Here is a 21,030-nt window from a genome sequence, read left to right on the forward strand (position 1 = left end):
ATAATTAAAAAATAAACATGCATTCAACTGCTTATTAATAAATGTTCACCTTTTGATTATTATTGTTGCCTCTAGTAATTATGTGTCTGATTTTTAATTTCCAACATATTTTGGGTTCATTTTAAGACATATAGTCATTTTTAATCAATAGTTGGGTTAAATAAAACTGCCCAGCAAATTGGGCAAACATTTAACCCAATCGCTGGGTTTGTCCATTTTTAACCCAATTTGGGATGTTTTTAACCCAATCGCTTTTTTAGAGTGAACCGTTCTCACGTTTTGTCAACGTTGTCTCAAAAACATTCTTCCAGTAACGTTAATAAAACGTTCATTCAAAGTTATCTGGTCTTTAATAATGTTCTCAAGACATTAACACAAAAGCATTATTTATACATCGTTCACGTTCACGTTCTGATCTCTATAATAATCTCTAACGTTCGCATAACAGAGAAAAAACGTTTTTAAAATATTGAAATATTGAAATAACGTTTTCATAACTTAGCAAAACTTTCTAGAACATTATCTTTGTGAGCTGTGGGAACGCATACAACGGCATGTTTAATTAGCTACATAAGATATTGATAATGTGTCTTAAAAGTTTTAGCTTGTTTACACTGCTTAAAATAGGCTATACTAATATATCAAGTAAAAAAAACATAATTAGACATACATAAGAATGAACACATAAACTAAACGCTTGTGTTTCTGCTCGAAAAAAACGCGAAAACATCAGAAATGAAAACAATGAAAATATCAACTGATTTTATTCGATTCTACATACTTTCAATTCGGAACTGTTTTCGAACCAAAGCCAGGTCTAACTCAAACTTGTCACAGTGAAGAGCTGAAACTCTGCTGTCAATCACGGTCACGAGTGTCGTCACGTCTGACGGATTATAACCGCCGGTGATCTCCGGTGTCTCTATAGTAACTGATGGACGCGCAGAGCGCGCTACCGGACCGTTACCTGCTGCGCGCCTCGTGATTCTCCATCTCCATCATGTCAGATCAGCCCTCATCTCCTCCAGCCGGACAGAAACCCGCCCTCCGGGCCCCTGGATCCTCTCAGAGCCGCTTCCAGGTGGACCCGGTGGCGGAGGCAGCAGCGGCGGCGGCTGCGGCGGCAGCGGGTGTCGCTCCCCCGGGATCGCGCTCCTCCACCGGCGAGGAGTCCAAGGGCAGGTTCCGGGTGGTGAACTTCCTAAGCCCGTCTGACGCCGCACCTGACGCGGGTGTGAACGGAGACACGGTGAGAAGCGAGGCGAGTCTGCATTCATCCACCGGAGGTCTCAGTCATTTCTCGGACACGCACTCCAGCACTTATTACCTGCGGACTTTCGGTCACAACACCATCGACGCGGTGCCGAACATCGACTTCTACCGGCAGACAGAAGCTCCGCTCGGGGAGAAGCTCCTGCGGCCGTCGCTGTCGGAACTACACGATGAGCTCGACAAGGTCTGTGCTTCTCTTCAGCTCTCACACACTTTCATTAAGGTTTACTTTATACAGTGTGGCTTTTATTTGGTGCTCGAGTTATGTTGGGGCATGTTGTCACATGCAGTGAATATTATCAGGGTGGGTTTATTTTACAAAATCAATTCTGTCTAAACACAAAACAGAAAAAATGGGGTAATTTGTCAGAATATGAACGTGCTATTAATATCTTTGTTTGAAATAGGAAATATACATTCTAAAAATGCTGGGTTAAAAACAACCCAAGTTGGCTTAATTGTGGACAAACCCAGCAGTTGGGTTAAATGTTTGCTGGGTAGTTTTATTTAACCCAAATATTGTTTAAAAATGATTATATGTCTGGCTTAAAATGAACCCAAAATATGTTGGAAATTAAAAATCAGACACATAATTACTAGAGACAACAATAATAATCAAAAGGTGAACATTTATTAATAAGGAATTTAACACATGTTTATTCTTATTATTTATTAAACATATTAACAAATATTAATTTCCAACCTATTTTGGGTTCATTTTAAGTGAGCAATATTGTCATTTTTAAACAATGTTTGTTAAATGAAACTACCCTGCAGGTTGGGTTAAAACAACCCAGTCACTGGGTTTGTCCATTTTTAACCCAACCTGGGTTATTTTTAACTTACAAAAATATCAAATCATTATTTTTGCCTGCAGAAGTCTGATTCAAAATGAGTGATTGAGTGTTTGAAACTTTTTTGAGTGTTGAGATCTTTTATAACTCAAAATGTGATAGTTACTGAACTGTATGATTTCTGCAGTTTATTGTTTTTAATGACATGCAATATAAATGTGGTATTAAAAACTCTCATCAGATCATATTCAGATGTGTTATAGCAGTATGACTGATGTGTCGACCCTCGGCTGATTCTTCTGTATGTTTCTCCTGACTTGTATGATATCAGACAACACACACACACTCTCTCACACACACACACACACTCTTGTCTTCAGACAATAGTCTCTCTCACACACCCACCCCGTGTGGCGCCATGATCGCCCGCTGCAGCTCTGGGTCGCGTCACAATGTCAGCGTGTGACCCGCACATCTCTGTCAAAGACCCAGTGTCCCGAACATCACTGAACACACAGGTTACACACTTCTGTGAAAGGATGTTTGTCAATCGTAAAACAGCTCAACTCACCAAACTGAAAACTTAAAGATGACACTCTACAGGCACACCATTGTGTTCTCATGCACCAGTCAGTTTTGAGCTCTATTTTGCTTCTTCATTCAGATTAGTGTAAAGAAAACATCCAAAATACACTTTTAATGCGTCTGTAGATTTCAATCTTTAAAGGCGGTGAGTTTGAGTCAGAAATCACTTTATACACACACACACACACACACACACACACACCAAACTTTACAGTTATATTCATTTCTATATTCTAAAGGTTTGATCATATATTATTTGCGTAATTTACATTGGGGAGCTAAACCATTTAGTGCTTTGTAAGTAATTAGCAAGATTTTAAAATCTATACGATGTTTAACAGGAAGCCAATGCAGTGATGACAGAACTGGGCTAATATGGTCATACTTTCTGGTTCTAGTAAGAACTCTAGCTGCTGCATTTTGGACCAGCTGGAGTTTGTTTATTAAGTGAGCAGGGCAACCACCCAGTAGAGCGTTACAGTAATCTAGACTTGAGGTCATGAACGCATGAACTAACTGTTCCACATATGTCGTAGTTTAGATAAATTTTTAAGATGGAAGAATGCAGTTTTACAGATGCTAGTAACATGGCTTTCAAATGAAAGATTGGTATCAAAGAACACACCCAGGTTCCTAGCTGACGACGAAGACTTAACAGAGCAGCCATCAAGTGTTAGACAGTATTCTAGGTTACTGCGTCAAGAAGTTTTTGGTCCAAAAATTAGAATATCTGTTTTTTTTAGTAGTAGGAAATTACTTGTCATCCAATTTTTTTAATATGAGCTATGCATTCCGTTAATTTTGTGAATTGGTGATTTTCGTCAGGGTGTGAAGAAATATAGAGCTCAGTATCATCAGCGTAACAATGAAAACTAACGCCATGCTTCCTAATGATATCTCCCAACGGTAGCATGTACAGAGTAAAAAGCAACGGTCCTAGTACTGAGCCTTGCGGTACTCCATATTTAACTTGTGATCGATATGACATCTCATTGTTTACTACTACAAACTGATAACGGTCAGATAAGTATGATTTGAACCATGCCAATGCAATTCCACTAATGCCAACATAGTTTTCGAGTCTGTTTAGAAGAATATTGTGATCAATAGTGTCAAATGCAGCACTAAGATCCAGTAACACTAATAGAGAGATACAACCACAATCTGGTGATAAGAGCAAATCATTAGTAACTCTAGTGAGAGCAGTCTCAGTACTATGGTATGGTCTAAATCCTGACTGGAAATCCTCACAGATACTATTTCTTTCTAAAAAGGAACATAGTTGTGATGAAACTGCCTTTTCTAGTATTTTTGACAGAAAAGGAAGATTCGAGATCGGCCTGTAATTGACTAATTCTCTAGGATCGTGTTTTGATTTTTTAATAAGAGGTTTGATAATAGCCATCTTAAAAGATTTCGGTACGTATCCTAGTGATAAAGATGAATTAATGACATTAAGAAGAGGATCTATGACCTCTGGAAGCATCTCTTTCAGTAGCTTAGTCGGTATGGGGTCTAATATACATGTTGTTGATTTTGATGATTTAACAAATTTAGACAATTCTTCCTCTCCTAAAGCAGCGAATGAATGGAATTTTTCCTCAGGGACACTACAGTGCACTACAATGCACATGGTTATAATTTTCTCTCTAATATTATCAATCTTGCAAATAAAGAAATTCATAAAGTCATTAGGCAAGGCAAGGCCACTGTATCAAATAAATACCTAGGGTTGTGTTTTTTAGGGTTGTGTATGCAAAATTGCTTTCTTTCCACGAAATGCGAAAAACCTCTAGTTTTGTTTTGTTCCAGCTGCGCTCCATTTTTCTGGCTGCTCTCTTAAAAGTCTGAGTGTGCTCGTTGTACCACGGCATTGGACTATTTTCCTTAATCTTCTTCAGGCGCAAAGGAGCAACTGAGTCTAATGTGCTGGAAAAGAGAGAGCCAATAGTTTCTATTGCATCATCGAGATTGACACGTTAATGGATGGAAACAAACAAGACATTATAATGATCAGATGAAAATCAGAAAGTTTTAATTGATGTTGCTCCATATCTTATCCACAAGTTCTTAACTAGTAAAGGTGTTACGAATGGAGACTCAGGCAGGAGATCCAAGTGCAGCATTTATTTACAAGTGAGAGTGGTCGTACAGGCAGGGTCAATCAGGAGCGAACAGGAACAGCAAGGAACAGGCAGAATCGTGGTCAAGGAACAGGCAATGATCAGGACAGGCAGATATCACTCACAGGTCGGTATACAAGCAAGAGGTCGAGGCAGGCGGCAGACAGGGATAAACAGGGTAACAGTCCAAACGGTAACAGGCAGAACAGACAGGGAATAAACGCTCAGAAATGACACACAAGGTAATCAAGACTTCGCGGTGAGGTGGTGTGAGTGAAAGTCCTTTATAGTCCTGATAATGAGCTGCAGCTGGGTGTGGTGATTAGTGTGGAGTGATTGTGAAGTGAGTGCAGGTGATGAGCAATGGAGGATCATGGGAAATGTAGTCCGGGATGTGACAGGAACATGACAGGAACAGATGGTGATCGTGACATAACGCCCCCCTCCCGGAAGGCGCGTCCTCGCGACGTAAATGGAACAGCTAGGGAGGGGGGGTGGGTGCATTGGGGACTGGTATGCGGACATGAACAGGGTCCCCAATGCAGGTTCCAGGAACTCGACCACCATGGCGGGTCAGGTGCTACGGGCAGCCACGGCAGGTCAGGTGGCTCAGGCGGCCACGGCAGGTCAGGTGGCTCAGGCGGCCACGGCAGGTCAGGTGGCTCAGGCGGCCACGGCAGGTCAGGTGGCAAGGGCGGCCACGGCAGTTCAGGTGGCAAGGGCGGCCACGGCAGGTCAGGTGGCAAGGGCGGCCACGGCAGGTCAGGTGGCTCGGGCGGCCACGGCAGGTCAGGTGGCTCGGGCGGCCACGGCAGTTCAGGTGGCTTGGGCAGCCATGGCAGGTCAAGAGTCTCTGGCGACCACGGCGGGTCAGGTGGTCTGGGCAGTTCAGGGACCGCTGATGACCGCGGCCGTGCAGGGTTCCCACCCACAAACTCCCCACCCCTAGGTATACTGCCCCCCAAAAAAAGTTCTTGGGGATTTCAGCGGGGCCCGTCGCAGGTTCGTGGGCAAGGAGTTCGGGTGGCGGCGGCAGGGCCAGGCGTGTGGGTGAAGCCGTCAGGGCAAGACTCCTGAGTGGCGTTGGCAGCGCAAGGAGTTTGAGTGGCGCCGGCAGGGCTGGAAGCGTGGATGGCGCCGGCAGGGCTAGAAGCGTGGATGGCGCCGGCAGGGCTAGAAGCACGGGTGGCGCCGGCAGGGCAAGAAGCACAGGTGGCGCCGGCAGGGCAAGAAGCACAGGTGGCGCCGGCAGGGCAAGAAGCACAGGTGGCGCCGGCAGGGCAAGAAGCACAGGTGGCGCCGGCAGGGCAAGAAGCACAGGTGGCGCCGGCAGAGCGAGGAGCTTGGGTGGTGCTGGCAGACCGAGGAGCTCGGGTGGCGCCGGCAGGACAAGACGCTTGGACGTAAGAGGGGGAAGAACAGAAGGAGCCTTCTTCCTCCTCCTCCTCCTCTTCCGAGGATGAGGCGATGGTTCACCGACTGGAGCGGTTTCTGGAGCAGACTCACTGGCTGAAGCGGGTTCTGGGGTGGACTCCATGGCTGGAACGCCCCCTACCTCCGTGAGCACCGAAGGGGCGGCCATCTTGCCCGTAGGCACTGGCAAAGCAGCCATCTTGTCCATCGCGTCCAGGGCGCTTGAGTCCATGGCAACTGGTGAGCTTGAGTGCGTTGCAACCGGCGAACTTGAGAGCGTTGCAATAGGCGAACTTGAGAGCGTTGCAATAGGCGAACTTGAGAGCGTTGCAATAGACGAACTTGAGAGCGTTGCAATAGACGAACTTGAGAGCGTTGCAATAGACGAACTTGAGAGCGTTGCAATAGATGAACTTGAGAGCGAAGCGGCCACCGGGCTTGAGAGCGTAGCGGCCGGCGGGCCTGAGAGCGTAGCGGCCGGCGGGCCTGAGAGCGTAGCGACCGGCTGGCTTGGGTGCGAAGCGGCCACCGGGCTTGGGAGCGAAGCGGCCGGCAGAGGCTTGGGAATGCCAGCCACTCGTGCTGAAGTCAGCGGAGGATCAGCCACACTGGAACGTAGTCCTCTGCGCCCTTGGATAGATCCAGAGACGTGACGTGACACTGAACGGTCAGCAGCGACGTGACTTTGCTCTGAGCGATCAGCGGCGACGTGACGTTGCTCTGGGCGATCAGCGAAGGCGTGACGTTGCTCTGGGCGATCAGCGAAGGCGTGACGTTGCTCTGGGCGATCAGCGAAGGCGTGACGTTGCTCTGGGTGATCAGCGGAGACGTAGCGTTGCTCTGGGCGATCAGCGAAGACGTGACGTTGCTCTGGGTGATCAGCGAAGGCGTGACGTTGCTCTGGGCGATCAGCGAAGGCGTGACGTTGCTCTGGGCGATCAGCGAAGGCGTGACGTTGCTCTGGGCGATCAGCGAAGGCGTGACGTTGCTCTGGGCGATCAGCGAAGGCGTGACGTTGCTCTGGGCGATCAGCGGAGACGTAGCGTTGCTCTGGGCGATCAGCGAAGGCGTGACGTTGCTCTGGGCGATCAGTGGAGACATGAACTGTTGCTGTTGTGATGGTAGCCGCCATTTTGTGCGTGTTACCTGGCGCGGCGGCCATTACGGGCTTCACCATGGTGTCGCATTCCTCCGCGACACCCACAGTAAACGGAGAGCTAACAGACAACAATGCATAGTCCATAAAACAAGTAAGTGAGGAACGTGGTCCCTCTTGTCTCAGTTTATTCTGGAGGGGTTGATTTACGCCATCACAAAAGAAGTCAATAAGAGCACAGTCAGGCCAGTCTGCATAATGGGCAATATCCAGAAACTTCTGAATGTGGTCCTCCAGGGTACTATTACCTTGACGAAGGTGGATGAGACATATAGCTGGGTCCATGCTGATGCTGAACGTGACGGAAACACTCACGGTAGCTGCTGGATCTTGGTGTGGCGAAGTCTTCTGTTACGAATGGAGACTCAGGCAGGAGATCCAAGTGCAGCATTTATTTACAAGTGAGAGTGGTCGTACAGGCAGGGTCAATCAGGAGCGAACAGGAACAGCAAGGAACAGGCAGAATCGTGGTCAAGGAACAGGCAATGATCAGGACAGGCAGATATCACTCACAGGTCGGTATACAAGCAAGAGGTCGAGGCAGGCGGCAGACAGGGATAAACAGGGTAACAGTCCAAACGGTAACAGGCAGAACAGACAGGGAATAAACGCTCAGAAATGACACACAAGGTAATCAAGACTTCGCGGTGAGGTGGTGTGAGTGAAAGTCCTTTATAGTCCTGATAATGAGCTGCAGCTGGGTGTGGTGATTAGTGTGGAGTGATTGTGAAGTGAGTGCAGGTGATGAGCAATGGAGGATCATGGGAAATGTAGTCCGGGATGTGACAGGAACATGACAGGAACAGATGGTGATCGTGACAAAAGGCACTTTCTATAATAAAGAAAAAGTAATATAATTCTCTTCTTGTGTTTCACCTCTCTGTCTGTGTCTCTAGATTACTGTTGACAAGTCTTTTTTAGATAAAAGTGGAGTGCCAATGGAGTCAGAAAAATAACCTTGTTTTCTCTTTGAATTAAGTTGATTTTTTGTTCTGTTTTCTGGTTTGTAGGAGCCGTTTGAGGAGGGATTTCCCATTGGAGGAGAGGAGCTGACGTCCGCTGAGATCATCACACTGAAGGAAGCGTCCGATTCCAAGGGCGGCACAGTGAAGTTTGGATGGGTCAAAGGGGTCCTGGTCAGTCTGACGAACACAAGCGTTTCACAGATGTAATGATCAATCGTTCGTGCTGATGAACGTTCATGATGATTGTGTCCAGATACGATGCATGCTGAACATCTGGGGAGTGATGCTGTTCATCAGGATGTCGTGGATTGTGGGTCAAGCTGGCATTGGTACGCTAACTAAACTAACCTGTACTGGTTTGCAGTGTCTGGTCATAGAGTGTGAATGTCTGGTTGTTTTCAGCTCTGTCCTGCGCCATCGTTCTCATGGCGATTGTGGTGACGACCATCACTGGACTGTCAACATCAGCGATCGCCACCAACGGCTTTGTGCGCGGAGGTATAATTAAAATTATAACCGTAACTGTAATTATAACCGTAAAGTTTGTGAAAGAGTCTCTTCTGCTCATCAAGGCTGCATTTATTTGATCAAAAATACAGTAAAAACTGTAAAATATTATTGTAATTTAAAATAACCATTTTCAATGTGAATATATAGTAAAGTGTAATTTATGTTTGTAGGCGGGGCGTATTACCTAATCTCCAGGAGTTTGGGTCCAGAGTTCGGAGGATCCATTGGTCTGATTTTTGCCTTTGCCAATGCCGTCGCTGTGGCCATGTATGTCGTGGGATTCGCAGAAACTGTCGTTGAACTTCTGGATGTGAGTATGAACACAAAGGCCTTGGATGATGATGATGATCAGATGTACATGCCTTCTCTGAGGGTGACAGACTGACATATATAAGAGCGTCTATACTCTGATTCATTCTTATAAAGTTTTATGATGTAAACCGTGTGTTTGTCAGAGCATAGATGCTCTGATGACCGATGAGATGAATGACATCAGGATCGTGGGAACGCTCACGGTCATCTTACTGCTGGGAATCTCCATCGCTGGAATGGAGTGGGAGGCGAAGGTCAGTATATTCCTACGTTCACAGAATTCTACAGTTTATTTCTTCAGATGTTGTAGTTATTATTCTCCTGATGTATTGATTTTCTTTGACAGGCCCAGATCGTGTTGTTGGTGATTCTTGTGGCGGCAATTTGCAACTACTTCATTGGATCCTTCATCCCTGTGGAGTCAAAGGAACCCAAAGGTTTCTTTGGTTATAATGGTGGGACATCTCAGCTATTTTATATGAATCTAGATTGTGTTATTGGTGATTCTTCATACTCAAAGCTTTGTCATTCCTGTGTTTGTCCATCTCAAAGCTGCTATAATGATGGAGAACATGGGTCCAGACTTTAGAGATGATGAAACCTTCTTCTCAGTCTTTGCCATCTTCTTCCCGGCCGCCACAGGAATCCTGGCAGGGGCCAATATATCCGGAGACCTGGCGGTGAGGGATTATTCACGCTCAACAAGTGATGCACTGAAAATCTTTTGCCGAAACCAAAATTAAAGTTTTAATTCAGCCGAAAAAATTTAATAAAATTTTGATTGCTGAAATTTCAGTGCATCACTACTCTCAAGATTTTTTTCATCACATTTCAAAAGAGATGATATTAATAACATTTGCCTACATCGGCCCGTCTCTCTAGGATCCGCAATCAGCGATTCCCAAAGGAACTCTTCTGGCGATCCTCATCACCGGAGTGGTTTACATCGCCGTCGCCGTCTCAAACGGTATTGGAGTGTGTTCTTCCTCTGACTGTGGTCTGGAGTCGCAGATCAGAGGTGATGTTGTGCGTTTGCTGTATTTTCAGGCTCTTGTATCGTGCGAGACGCCACAGGTGATGATAACGACACCATCGCCGGCTCACTGGAGAACTGTACGGACGCGTCCTGCACGCTCGGATACGACTTCTCCATCTGCAGAGAGGGCGGCTGCAAGTACGGACTTCAGAATGACTTCCAGGTGTGTGTGCGATGCCAACCAGATGTGCTTATAGTTATCATAATTATATGAAATGCATACAATGCCAGTCAAAAGCTTGCAGCAAATCATCATATCAGAATGATTTCTGAAGGATCATGTGACACTGAAGACTGGAGTAATGATGCTGAAAATTTAGCTTTGATCACAGGAATAAATTACACTTTACTATATATTCACATAGAAAACAGCTGTTATTTCACATTTTTACTGTATTTTTTGCTCAAATAAACACAGCTTTGTGGAGCTCTCTGTGATGAATGTGATGTTGGTTCTGTCAGGTCATGAGTTTGGTGTCTGGCTTCGGGCCGCTCATTACGGCTGGAATCTTCTCTGCCACCCTCTCGTCAGCGCTGGCGTCTCTGGTCAGCGCTCCCAAAGTCTTCCAGGTCAGATCTTCAGCTCTTTCTCCATGTTTGCAACACTTACAACAGATGATGGACAGCCCAAAAAGCCAATCAAAACGACATTTTGTTCAAATACAATTCTTTTAACTATAGTAAAAGGTATTAGATAAGTGTTTCCTCTGATCTTATCAGGATGTTATAGTTGTGTGAGTTGATGCAGGTGTTTTATGTGTGTGTGCTTCTGCAGGCGTTGTGTAAGGATCGAATCTACCCCGGATTACACGTGTTTGCCAAAGGATACGGAAAGAACAAAGAGCCTCTGCGCGCTTACGTCCTCACCTTCCTCATCGGCCTGGCCTTCATCCTGATCGGTAAATCACACTCCGCTGAACTCTTATATGTAAACCACAGCGGCTGTGTCTCAAACCACATGTGTTGGTGTTTCAGCGGAGTTAAACATCATCGCTCCCATCATTTCCAACTTCTTCTTGGCCTCTTACGCGTTGATAAATTTCTCTGTTTTCCACGCGTCGCTGGCGAACTCTCCAGGCAAGTGTCATTTGCTCTGAAGTCAGTGTGCAAAGCATCATAGATGAAGTTGATCATGCTGATTCCATCTGGACAGGGTGGCGTCCGAGTTTCAAATACTATAATAAGTGGGTGTCTCTGGCCGGAGCCGTGCTGTGCTGCGTCGTGATGTTCGTGATCAACTGGTGGGCCGCGCTGGTCACCAACGGCATCGTCCTGGCGCTCTACATATACGTCAGCTATAAGAAACCAGGTCAGATTTGCTTTCACTTCAGATCTGTGATTATGTGCCATCTTGTAGAGCATGCGCTTGCAACACTAAGGTCATGGGTTCGATTCCCAGGGAACGCATGAACCGATTAAATGTATAGTTTTAATGCAATGTGTGTCGCTTTGATAAAAGCATCTGCCAAATGGATAAATGTTAAGTAATGTGAGCCCTGAATGAATCATAACTGAGAGGTTAAATGCGTCTTTCTGCTGCAGATGTGAACTGGGGTTCGTCGACACAAGCGCTGATGTACAATAAAGCCCTGACACACAGCCTGCATCTCACGGGAGTCGAGGATCACATCAAGAACTTCAGGTGATGCACATGTTCATACAGACGTTGCATGTGTGACTCTAGAGACTGATCATGTGATGTTTCCCACAGGCCTCAGTGTCTCATAATGTCTGGATTTCCAAACTCACGCCCTGCGCTGATGTATCTTGTGCATGCCTTCACCAAAAGCGTGGGCTTGATGGTCTGCGGCCATGTGCGCACGGTACGTCACTTCAATATTTCAGCTTTTCTTCAATGTGACACTGCATTTAATGATGTTCTTCCTCAGTGTTTCTAACTTGTTGTCCAGCACAAATATCTAAACATTCTGAAATCAAGATCCTTCATTAGGGGTTCAAGCTGAAACCGCATTCTGAACAGCATTCTCCAATTAAAGTGATCAGGCAGACCAAACTGTAAGTTATAGAGACTTGAAACTTTGAGAGCTGGTAGTACTCACACCGTCTACAACATCACCAAGGCTCGCCCCGATTGGCCTGACGGGGGCGCTACAGCAGAGAAAAGCATGAAATGGCTCAGAACTTCTGAAGTATTGGGCATTGGCTCAAGTGTCATTGGAATGCCTTGGATTCGCTTTGCAAAATTTTCGGGTATTTTGGATTTTTTGAAAAACCTACTTTTGCGAACTAGTCCTAGGTTTTTGACCCGATCGGAGCCAAAATTATCAAAAAAAAGTTTAAATTCTGATTCACGGTCTCTAAGGGCCGCCAAAACATTCAAAGTGGGTGGAGCCACTTTTACTAAAATGTCTATAACTCGTGAACGGAATGAAATATTTTCACCAAACTTGGCACGCCTATGTAAGAGCTCATTCTGTGGTCGTGTGAAAAAGGACAGGGCGGCTGGCCACTTGGTGGTGCCATAACAGGAAAAAAACTTGAAAATGGCTATAACTACTTCACAGTTAGTCCGATCAACTTTAAAATTGCCGTGCAGTGTCTTTGTCCGAGGTGCCACAACTGTCTATGAGAACACTGACGCATCTCAAAAAACATGGCCGCCATCAGCCAATGAAGTTTGAGCAGCAATCAGAGAAGATTAATGTAGGCCAATCGGAACAAAACTGGTTGGATCTGTTTAACTCACGGCCCTAGAGGCCTGTGAGAAATTTGAAAGAAATCACCCACCAGGGGCCACCTTCGCATTTTTGACGTGCATAAAGGATTGTGTATTGCGTGATTTTTCACATACACCCACGACATTCCTACCACATGGTAGGACTCCTCATTCTGAGCAACTTTGCCTCTAGGACCGCCGCTGTCCATTGAATCTTTCGTTAAATATTGGAGATTACTTCAAAAACCAACTTAGGTGAACTAGTCTTAGGTTTTTGGCTCAACCTCGATAACTGTTAAAAAGCTTTAAAAACCCTATATTTTCTATGGTAAATTGCCTGTATTGGCTCTAAGTGGTCTTTTCCATCTATGATCGAGATGGTTACAGACTTGCTAATTAAAACATAATATATTTTTACGCATGTTCTTAAAGGCCTTAAAGTGCTTGAACCTCGATAATTGCTGCTCGCAATTTTCTGTTCCCATCAGTCCAAGTGTTCATGTCCTCTTTAGTTCCTGTTTTACTTTGTTTCTATAGATACTCTTGTTTGTTGCCATAGTGATTGATTACCTTCACCTGTTTCTAGTTATCCTCTGGTTATCAGTTTTTGGTCTGGTCTGTTTTTTTCCTGCCCTTCCCTGTGCTTGGGTTTAACTTTATGTTTGTTAATAAATGTCTTTTGTTGCATTTGGATCCGACTCTCCCTCGTTTCTGAAACATCGTGCTTTACAATTACATTGATTTTACTGGGAAAAAATATATATATTTGAGGTGTTTGGCCACTTTTGTCTGGGAAGGACTGTGATTGTGAGCCTTAAATGAGGAGCACAAGAGGGTTAAAAGTGTTTACTATTAAAAAAGCAAGACCAAAATACTGAGTAAGAACATCAGCCTATGCAGTTCCCACAACCAAAACTGCACCTGTTCTCTCATTTTCCTGCAGGGATACCGACGGCCGAACTATAAGGAGATGATGAACGAGCAGGTCCGCTATCAGCGCTGGCTCCTGAAGGCGCGAATCAAAGCCTTCTACGCTCCTGTGTATGCTGATGATCTCAGACAAGGAGCGCAGTATCTCCTACAGGTCAGAACGCATGAGGGAAATACGACAGATTATGTAACTTTTGACAAATGAATAGAAAAATCATTTTTGCAATGTGTAAACATTTTTTATTGGTTTATTGGAGTATATTTTACAAGAAAATACTATTTCAATTTTTCTATATCACACTTAATTCAGTGTATTTCTTGCTGTTTTCTTTGTGATTGTTTGTGAAATTTACTAGCAATTTCTGAGTGAAAATTGCTTCTACACCAATTTTTGTTCCGTGTACGAGTGAAACTCACTTGTTCGGCGTTGTTGTGATTCACAGACCGCTGGTTTGGGTCGCCTGAAACCAAACACACTAGTATTCGGCTTTAAGAACAACTGGAGGGACGGCGAGATGAAGGACGTGGAAACCTACATCAACACCATCCAGTGAGTCTGACCGCCTGACGCTCTTCATGTCTTCATCTTTAATCTGATAACTCTCACTGACGGTTTTATTGCCTTGGGTTATGAACTGAAATATTCATGTGTGTTTCAGCGATGCGTTTGACCTGCAGTATGGGGTGGTTCTCCTGAGACTGAAGGAAGGTCTCGACATCTCTCACATACAAGGTCGAGTTTCCAGTTACTGAAGTGTACACTTCATCAGTCTCTTCATCAGTGATTTTAACGCCACCGCTCTTTCTTCAGATGAATTTCTGTCCTCGCAGGAGAAAACACCTGGAATGAAGGATCTCTTGGTGTCCATCAACATCAAAGACTTTGACAGCGATTCCTCGAAACCATCATCTATAGCAACCAGCTGTCAAAGCAGCCCGCTTATCTTCAGAGGTCAGAAAATCACGTTTAACGTTTCAGAATGTTCAGAGAACATTCAAAAGTAACGTTCCCATAATGTTTGAAGAATGATGAACTGGAATGTTCCTCAGACACTAAGAAGCTTCCGCTGCCGCTCAGTCCTGCAGACGAGAAACTTCTGGCCGCCAGTCAGCAGTTCCAGAAGAAGCAGAGCAAAGGGACGATTGATGTCTGGTGGCTGTTTGACGATGGAGGTAAAGCCATATTTCAATTTCAATGTGGTTTTGTTTTTCATTATATCCTGTGAGAGTTTGTGGCTTTAATAAATGACACCATGATTGATTTTTGCTGTAGGCTTGACTCTTCTGATACCGTATTTGCTCACCAACAAAAAGAAATGGCGCGACTGCAAGATCCGTGTGTTCATCGGAGGAAAGATAAACCGGATCGACCACGACCGCAGAGCGTGAGTATTACACACATTTCTACACATGCTGGAGGTATTTTGCTCCTTTTGCTTAGTTTTGTAGACAGTTTATATTTGTCTGCAAAATTAGTTTCAATAATTTAATCAAAAGCCTATAGAGCTGAAGGTCTTTAGAAACAAGTTTAGTCAGTGTGTCCAAACTTTTGACTGGTAGTTTAACAAATAAAACAGTTTAGAAATGGAGATAGATCAACTAGTGCACTTGTAACTAGTAACCCTAACCCTTTACTTTGAAGTAGGGGTTCAAGCGCTGAAACTTTATTGTAATTGTTAAAATTTCCAAGGATCAGCATTCTGCCCTAAAAGGATCAATCCGTAAGTCGTAGAGACTTGAAACTTTGAGGGCTGGTAGTACTCACACCGTCACCAAGGCTCGCCCGATCGGCCTGATGGGGGCGCTACAGCAGTCAAAAGTATGAAATGGCTCATAACTCCTGAACTGTTATGCCTAGGCTCAAGTGTCATTGGAATTCTTGGCTCAAGATAGACAAGATGCATGCCTCGGATTTGCTCGTCGTTCTGGCAAAATTTTGGGGTATTTTGGATTTTTTGAAAAATCTGCTTTTGCGAACTAGTACTAGGTTTTTGACCCGATCTGAACCATCCAGTGCAGTGAGATTCTCCAGAGTCTGATTGTCAATAATTATCAAAAAAAGTTGAAATTCTGATTCACGGTCTCTAAGGGGCACCAAAACGTTCAAAGTGGGTGGAGCCACTTTTACTAAAATGCCTATAACTTGTGAACGGAATGAGATATTTTCACCAAATTTGGCACACCTATATAAGAGCTCATTCTGTGGTTGCATGATAATGGACGCTCCAACTGGCCACTTGATGGCGCTATAACGGGAAAAAAACATGAAAATGGCTATAACTACTTCACCGTTTGTCCGATCGACTTGAAAATTGGCATGCAGTGTCTTCGTCTGAGGTGTCATGACTGTCTATGAGAACATTGACGCCTCTTTAAAAACATGTCTGCCATCGGCCAATGAAGTTTGAACAGCTATCAGAGAAGGTTAACAGAGGCGGATCGGAACAAAACTCACTGGGTCTGTTTAACTCATGGCCCTAGAGGCCTGTAAGAAATTTTAAAGAAATCAGCCATCAGGGGGCACCTTCGCATTTTTGACATGTGTAAAGGATCGTGTATCATGTGATTTTTCGTGCACGCCCATGACAGTCTTACAACATCCTCATTCTGAGCAACTTTACCTCTAGGACCGCCGCTGTCCACCAAATCGTTTGTTAAATATCGGAGATTATTTCAAAAACCAACTTTGGTGAACTAGTCCTAGGTTTTTGGCTCAACCTTGATAACTGTAAAAAGCTTTAAAAACCACATATTTCCTATGGTGAATTCCCTGTATTTGCTGTAAATGGTCTTTTCCATCTATGATCGAGATGGTTACAGGCTTGCTAATTAAAAAAATATCTTTTTACGCATGTGCTGAAAGGCCTTAAAGAGCTTGAACCCTGTTGCTGCTCGCAGCTATATTTAACTTTATATTTCTAAACACATTGGCAGATATTTGTTCTTGTTCAAACTCACTTCATTTTGAAGTCATTTTTCTTCTCCAGTAAATGTATCTTCATTTAAGAATGTTTATATATTTGTGCTGGAAAACAAGACAGAAATATTGAGTCAAAACAATATTGCAGTGTATACATTTGGTGAAAACTACTAAAGCTTTTACTCTGGCACAGAATGGCGGCATTGCTCAGTAAGTTCAGGATTGATTTCTCTGACATCACCGTTCTTGGAGACATCAACATCAAGCCAAAGAAACACAAGTAAGTTTAGATCATTTGGTGAATAATGAGCATGTTTTGTACCGGTATCCTTCAGAAACAGCAGCTGTTTGATTCTGTGCTCAGTAAGCAGGTGTTTCAGGAGATGATTGAGCCGTACAGACTGAGGGAAGACGACATGGAGCAGGACGCTGCTGAGAAACTGAAGGCTGAAGAGCCCTGGAGGATCACAGATAATGAGCTGGAGCTCTACAGGGCCAAGGTCAGCTTACCATCACGCACTCTTCAGGATGTGTCGTGCTCTTATCGTACTTTGATATGGAGTGTCACGTGTGTCATCTAACAGTGGAAAGACACATAATTAACCAGCCTTATTTTACTGCATAGATCTTATTCAGAACCTGCTCCACACCCTTGTGCTGAGCTCAAAATCCTTTACCTTATTTGGTGTTCTGGGTAAAAAATGACCCGCCTACAAAACCTGTTTATAAATCTCTCATTATGCTATGTTATCAACAAATATTGGATTCGATCTTTTTATCAGCTTGTTTTTATTTCAATTAGCACAAGTTTTGTGTTTACTTTTGGATCTGATTGATCGTAGGCCTCATTGATCTGAGCTCCTCAGAGATTTTGAGGTGAATAAGCTTGAGTCAGTGTTTATCACTCAGAATCTGATGTGCATGAGCTCAGATCAATTCCTATTTCTGCAAGTCTGCGGCTGGAACAACAACATACAAAGAATGACAATGATAATCTCAGCTACTGATTATGTGCATCCAATGTGAGTTTGAATATCATTTTGTGTGACCTTTATAGCCGTACTGAAGGCAACAATGGACAATTCTCCTCAGATCTTGAAAATAAATGAAACTGTGAAACTGTGAAAAAACAAGTGTATTCTATGACAAAGATTGTCTTAGTGATTCAGTATGTATTTTTAATGTTAAAATGGTGTAATATTCATGAGTTTAATTACTTATCTATTTGGTTGCAAGTGCAGTGCGCTTGCATAAAGACTCCGCCCACACGCTCTTCTGATTGGCTGTGATTTTTGATTGATTTGGTTGTGAGTGGTGTGCTTGCAGAGAGACTCCGCCCACACGCTCTTCTGATTGGCTGATGTTTGATCGAATTGGTTGTGAGTGCAGTGTGCTTGCAGAGAGACTCCGCCCACAAGCTCTTCTGATTGGCTGATGTTTGATCGAATTGGTTGTGAGTGCAGTGCGCTTGCAGAGAGACTCCGCCCACACGCTCTTCTGATTGGTTGTGATTTTGGATTGATTTGGTTGCGAGTGCAGTGCGCTTGCAGAGAGACTCCGCCCACACGCTCTTCTGATTGGCTGTGATTTTGGATTGATTTGGTTGCGAGTGCAGTGCGCTTGCAGAGAGACTCCGCCCACAGGTTCTTCTGATTGGTTGTGAATTTTGATTGATTTGTTTGCGAGTGCAGTGTGCTTGCAGAGAGACTCCGCCCACACGCTCTTCTGATTGGTTGTGAATTTTGATTGATTTGTTTGCGAGTGCAGTGCGCTTGCAGAGAGACTCCGCCCACACGCTCTTCTGATTGGCTGTGATTTTGGATTGATTTGGTTGCGAGTGCAGTGCACTTGCAGAGAGACTCCGCCCACACGCTCTTCTGATTGGCTGTGATTTTGGATTGATTTGGTTGCGAGTGCAGTGCGCTTGCAGAGAGACTCCGCCCACAGGTTCTTCTGATTGGTTGTGAATTTTGATTGATTTGTTTGCGAGTGCAGTGTGCTTGCAGAGAGACTCCGCCCACACGCTCTTCTGATTGGTTGTGAATTTTGATTGATTTGTTTGCGAGTGCAGTGTGCTTGCAGAGAGACTCCGCCCACACGCTCTTCTGATTGGTTGTGAATTTTGATTGATTTGTTTGCGAGTGCAGTGCACTTGCAGAGAGACTCTGCCCACAAGCACTTCTGATTGGCAGTGATTTTTGATTGATTTGGTTGCGAGTGCAGTGCGCTTACAGAGCGACTCCGCCCACAAGCACTTCTGATTGGCTGTGATTTTGCATTGATTTGGTTGTGAGTGCAGTGCGCTTGCAGAGAGACTCTGCCCACAGGTTCTTCTGATTGGTTGTGATTTTTGATTGATTTGTTTGCGAGTGCAGTGCGCTTGCAGAGAGACTCCGCCCACACGCTCTTCTGATTGGCTGTGATTTTGGATTGATTTGGTTGCGAGTGCAGTGCGCTTGCAGAGAGACTCCGCCCACACGCTCTTCTGATTGGCTGTGATTTTGGATTGATTTGGTTGCGAGTGCAGTGCGCTTGCAGAGAGACTCCGCCCACAGGTTCTTCTGATTGGTTGTGAATTTTGATTGATTTGTTTGCGAGTGCAGTGTGCTTGCAGAGAGACTCCGCCCACACGCTCTTCTGATTGGCTGTGATTTGGGATTGATTTGGCTGCGAGTGCAGTGGACTTGCAGAAGGACTCCACCCACGCGCTCTTCTGATTGGCTGTGATTTTTGATTGATTTGGTTTTGACCGCAGTGTGCTTGCAGAGAGACTCCGCCCACACGCTCTTCTGATTGGCTGTGATTTTGGATTGATTTGGCTGCGAGTGCAGTGCGCTTGCAAAGAGACTCCGCCCACACGCTCTTCTGATTGGCTGTGATTTGGGATTGATTTGGTTGTGAGTGCAGTGGACTTGCAGAAGGACTCCACCCACGCGCTCTTCTGATTGGCTGTGATTTTTGATTGATTTGGTTTTGACCGCAGTGTGCTTGCAGAGAGACTCCGCCCACACGCTCTTCTGATTGGCTGTGATTTTGGATTGATTTGGCTGCGAGTGCAGTGCGCTTGCAAAGAGACTCCGCCCACACGCTCTTCTGATTGGCTGTGATTTTGGATTGATTTGGCTGCGAGTGCAGTGCGCTTGCAGAGAGACTCCTCCCACAAGCTCTTCTGATTGGCTGATGTTTGATCGAATTGGTTGCAAGTGTAGTGCGCCTGCAGAGACTCCGCCCACACGCTCTTCTGATTGGCTGTGATTTTTTTATATTGATTTTGTCGCATCTCATGTCTGCTGTGGACAGACAACTGCTTGTCACTGGAATTGCCTTAGGTTAGGACATGGTGTTAAGAGAAAATATTTATAACTTTAAATTTAATGATGATTTGTTCTATCAGTTCTTCAATGTCTCCATTCTTCCATCAATGCAGACAGAACATCACATATAAAATACACTGTTCTCACTCTTCTTTCATGTAGTCGAATCGCCAAATCAGACTGAACGAGCTTCTGAAGGAACACTCCAGCACTGCCAACCTCATCGTCATGTAAGTACTGATCATGTATTTAACACATAAATCACTTCATTTAAAAATATATGTGCCTTTATGAAGCACACAGATGACCTGACCTGTTTTTGGCTGATGATTTGATTCACAGAACCATGCCACTGGCCAGAAAGGGGACAGTGTCCAGCGCTCTTTACATGTCCTGGCTGGACACGTTATCTAAAGATCTGCCGCCGATACTTCTTGTCCGAGGAAACCATCAGAGTGTTCTGACCTTCTACTCCTGAAGAGACACTGTTACAATCAGTACATTTGTATATTGGCCACATTTGTTCACTGTTGCCAAATCTACTTATATTTAATTTATTGAGTTGAACTAACCATGCTACAGAAATGTTCTAATTTATTTGTAGATATTTTTAATGTAATGACACTCGGCAGATAAAATGATGCTTGAAATGCATTTGATCTCCATTTTTACATTAACGCATCAAATTAAAAGCCCTTCATTTTGCTTGATCCAGAACATTTTTCAAGCCTGAGATGAAATTCTAGTCAAACTCGCTCTGTATCTTCATATCTTCAGACGCGCCGGTTCTCAGTCAACTCTAAAAACTATTTGGCATCTAAGAACTAACTGACACTTAATAATTCTCATAATCATGGAAAAAGTCATTACTTTAAATGCAAATGTCAAAACATTCTTCTAAAAAGGAGGAATATTGAAAGATGCTATGCATTAAATAAATGGCCTGATTTTAACTATATCATTTGTGTTTTTTCATGCATTATTGTGTGTGTGTGTGTGTGTGTGTGTGTGTGTGTGTGTGTG

At 44.3% G+C, this 21,030-nt stretch overlaps 1 protein-coding gene across 1 annotated transcript; it reads left to right on the forward strand.

Annotated features, from left to right (window-relative positions):
• Window positions 1–365: 365 nt before the first annotated feature.
• LOC125279518 (solute carrier family 12 member 2) lies at window positions 366–20,965 on the forward strand. Its single transcript, XM_048209280.1, has 26 exons — window positions 366–1,456; window positions 8,354–8,479; window positions 8,562–8,637; window positions 8,711–8,806; window positions 8,989–9,128; window positions 9,274–9,384; window positions 9,477–9,585; window positions 9,683–9,810; window positions 10,013–10,097; window positions 10,178–10,329; window positions 10,629–10,736; window positions 10,942–11,065; window positions 11,142–11,243; window positions 11,320–11,475; window positions 11,709–11,808; window positions 11,878–11,989; window positions 13,787–13,927; window positions 14,217–14,323; window positions 14,433–14,506; window positions 14,585–14,725; window positions 14,824–14,946; window positions 15,047–15,158; window positions 16,887–16,973; window positions 17,058–17,193; window positions 20,170–20,237; window positions 20,350–20,965. Exons 1-26 carry the CDS (start codon window positions 1,001–1,003, stop codon window positions 20,483–20,485), a joined length of 3,306 nt encoding a protein of 1,101 aa, XP_048065237.1. The 5' UTR covers window positions 366–1,000; the 3' UTR covers window positions 20,486–20,965.
• The last annotated feature ends 65 nt before the right edge of the window (window positions 20,966–21,030 follow it).

The sequence above is a fragment of the Megalobrama amblycephala genome, linkage group LG12 (genome assembly GCF_018812025.1).
Source record: "Megalobrama amblycephala isolate DHTTF-2021 linkage group LG12, ASM1881202v1, whole genome shotgun sequence".
Lineage (NCBI taxonomy): Eukaryota > Metazoa > Chordata > Actinopteri > Cypriniformes > Xenocyprididae > Megalobrama > Megalobrama amblycephala.

What these genes read in the sequence shown, in the direction of transcription:
- LOC125279518 (XM_048209280.1), top strand. Translation starts at nt 1,001, where the DNA reads ATGTCAGATCAGCCCTCATCTCCTCCAGCCGGACAGAAACCCGCCCTC. An exon ending in CAACGGCTTTGTGCGCGGAG is followed by an intron (nt 8,807 to 8,988) that starts GTATAATTAAAA and finishes TTATGTTTGTAG; the next exon opens with GCGGGGCGTATTACCTAATC. An exon ending in GTCGCTGGCGAACTCTCCAG is followed by an intron (nt 11,244 to 11,319) that starts GCAAGTGTCATT and finishes CCATCTGGACAG; the next exon opens with GGTGGCGTCCGAGTTTCAAA.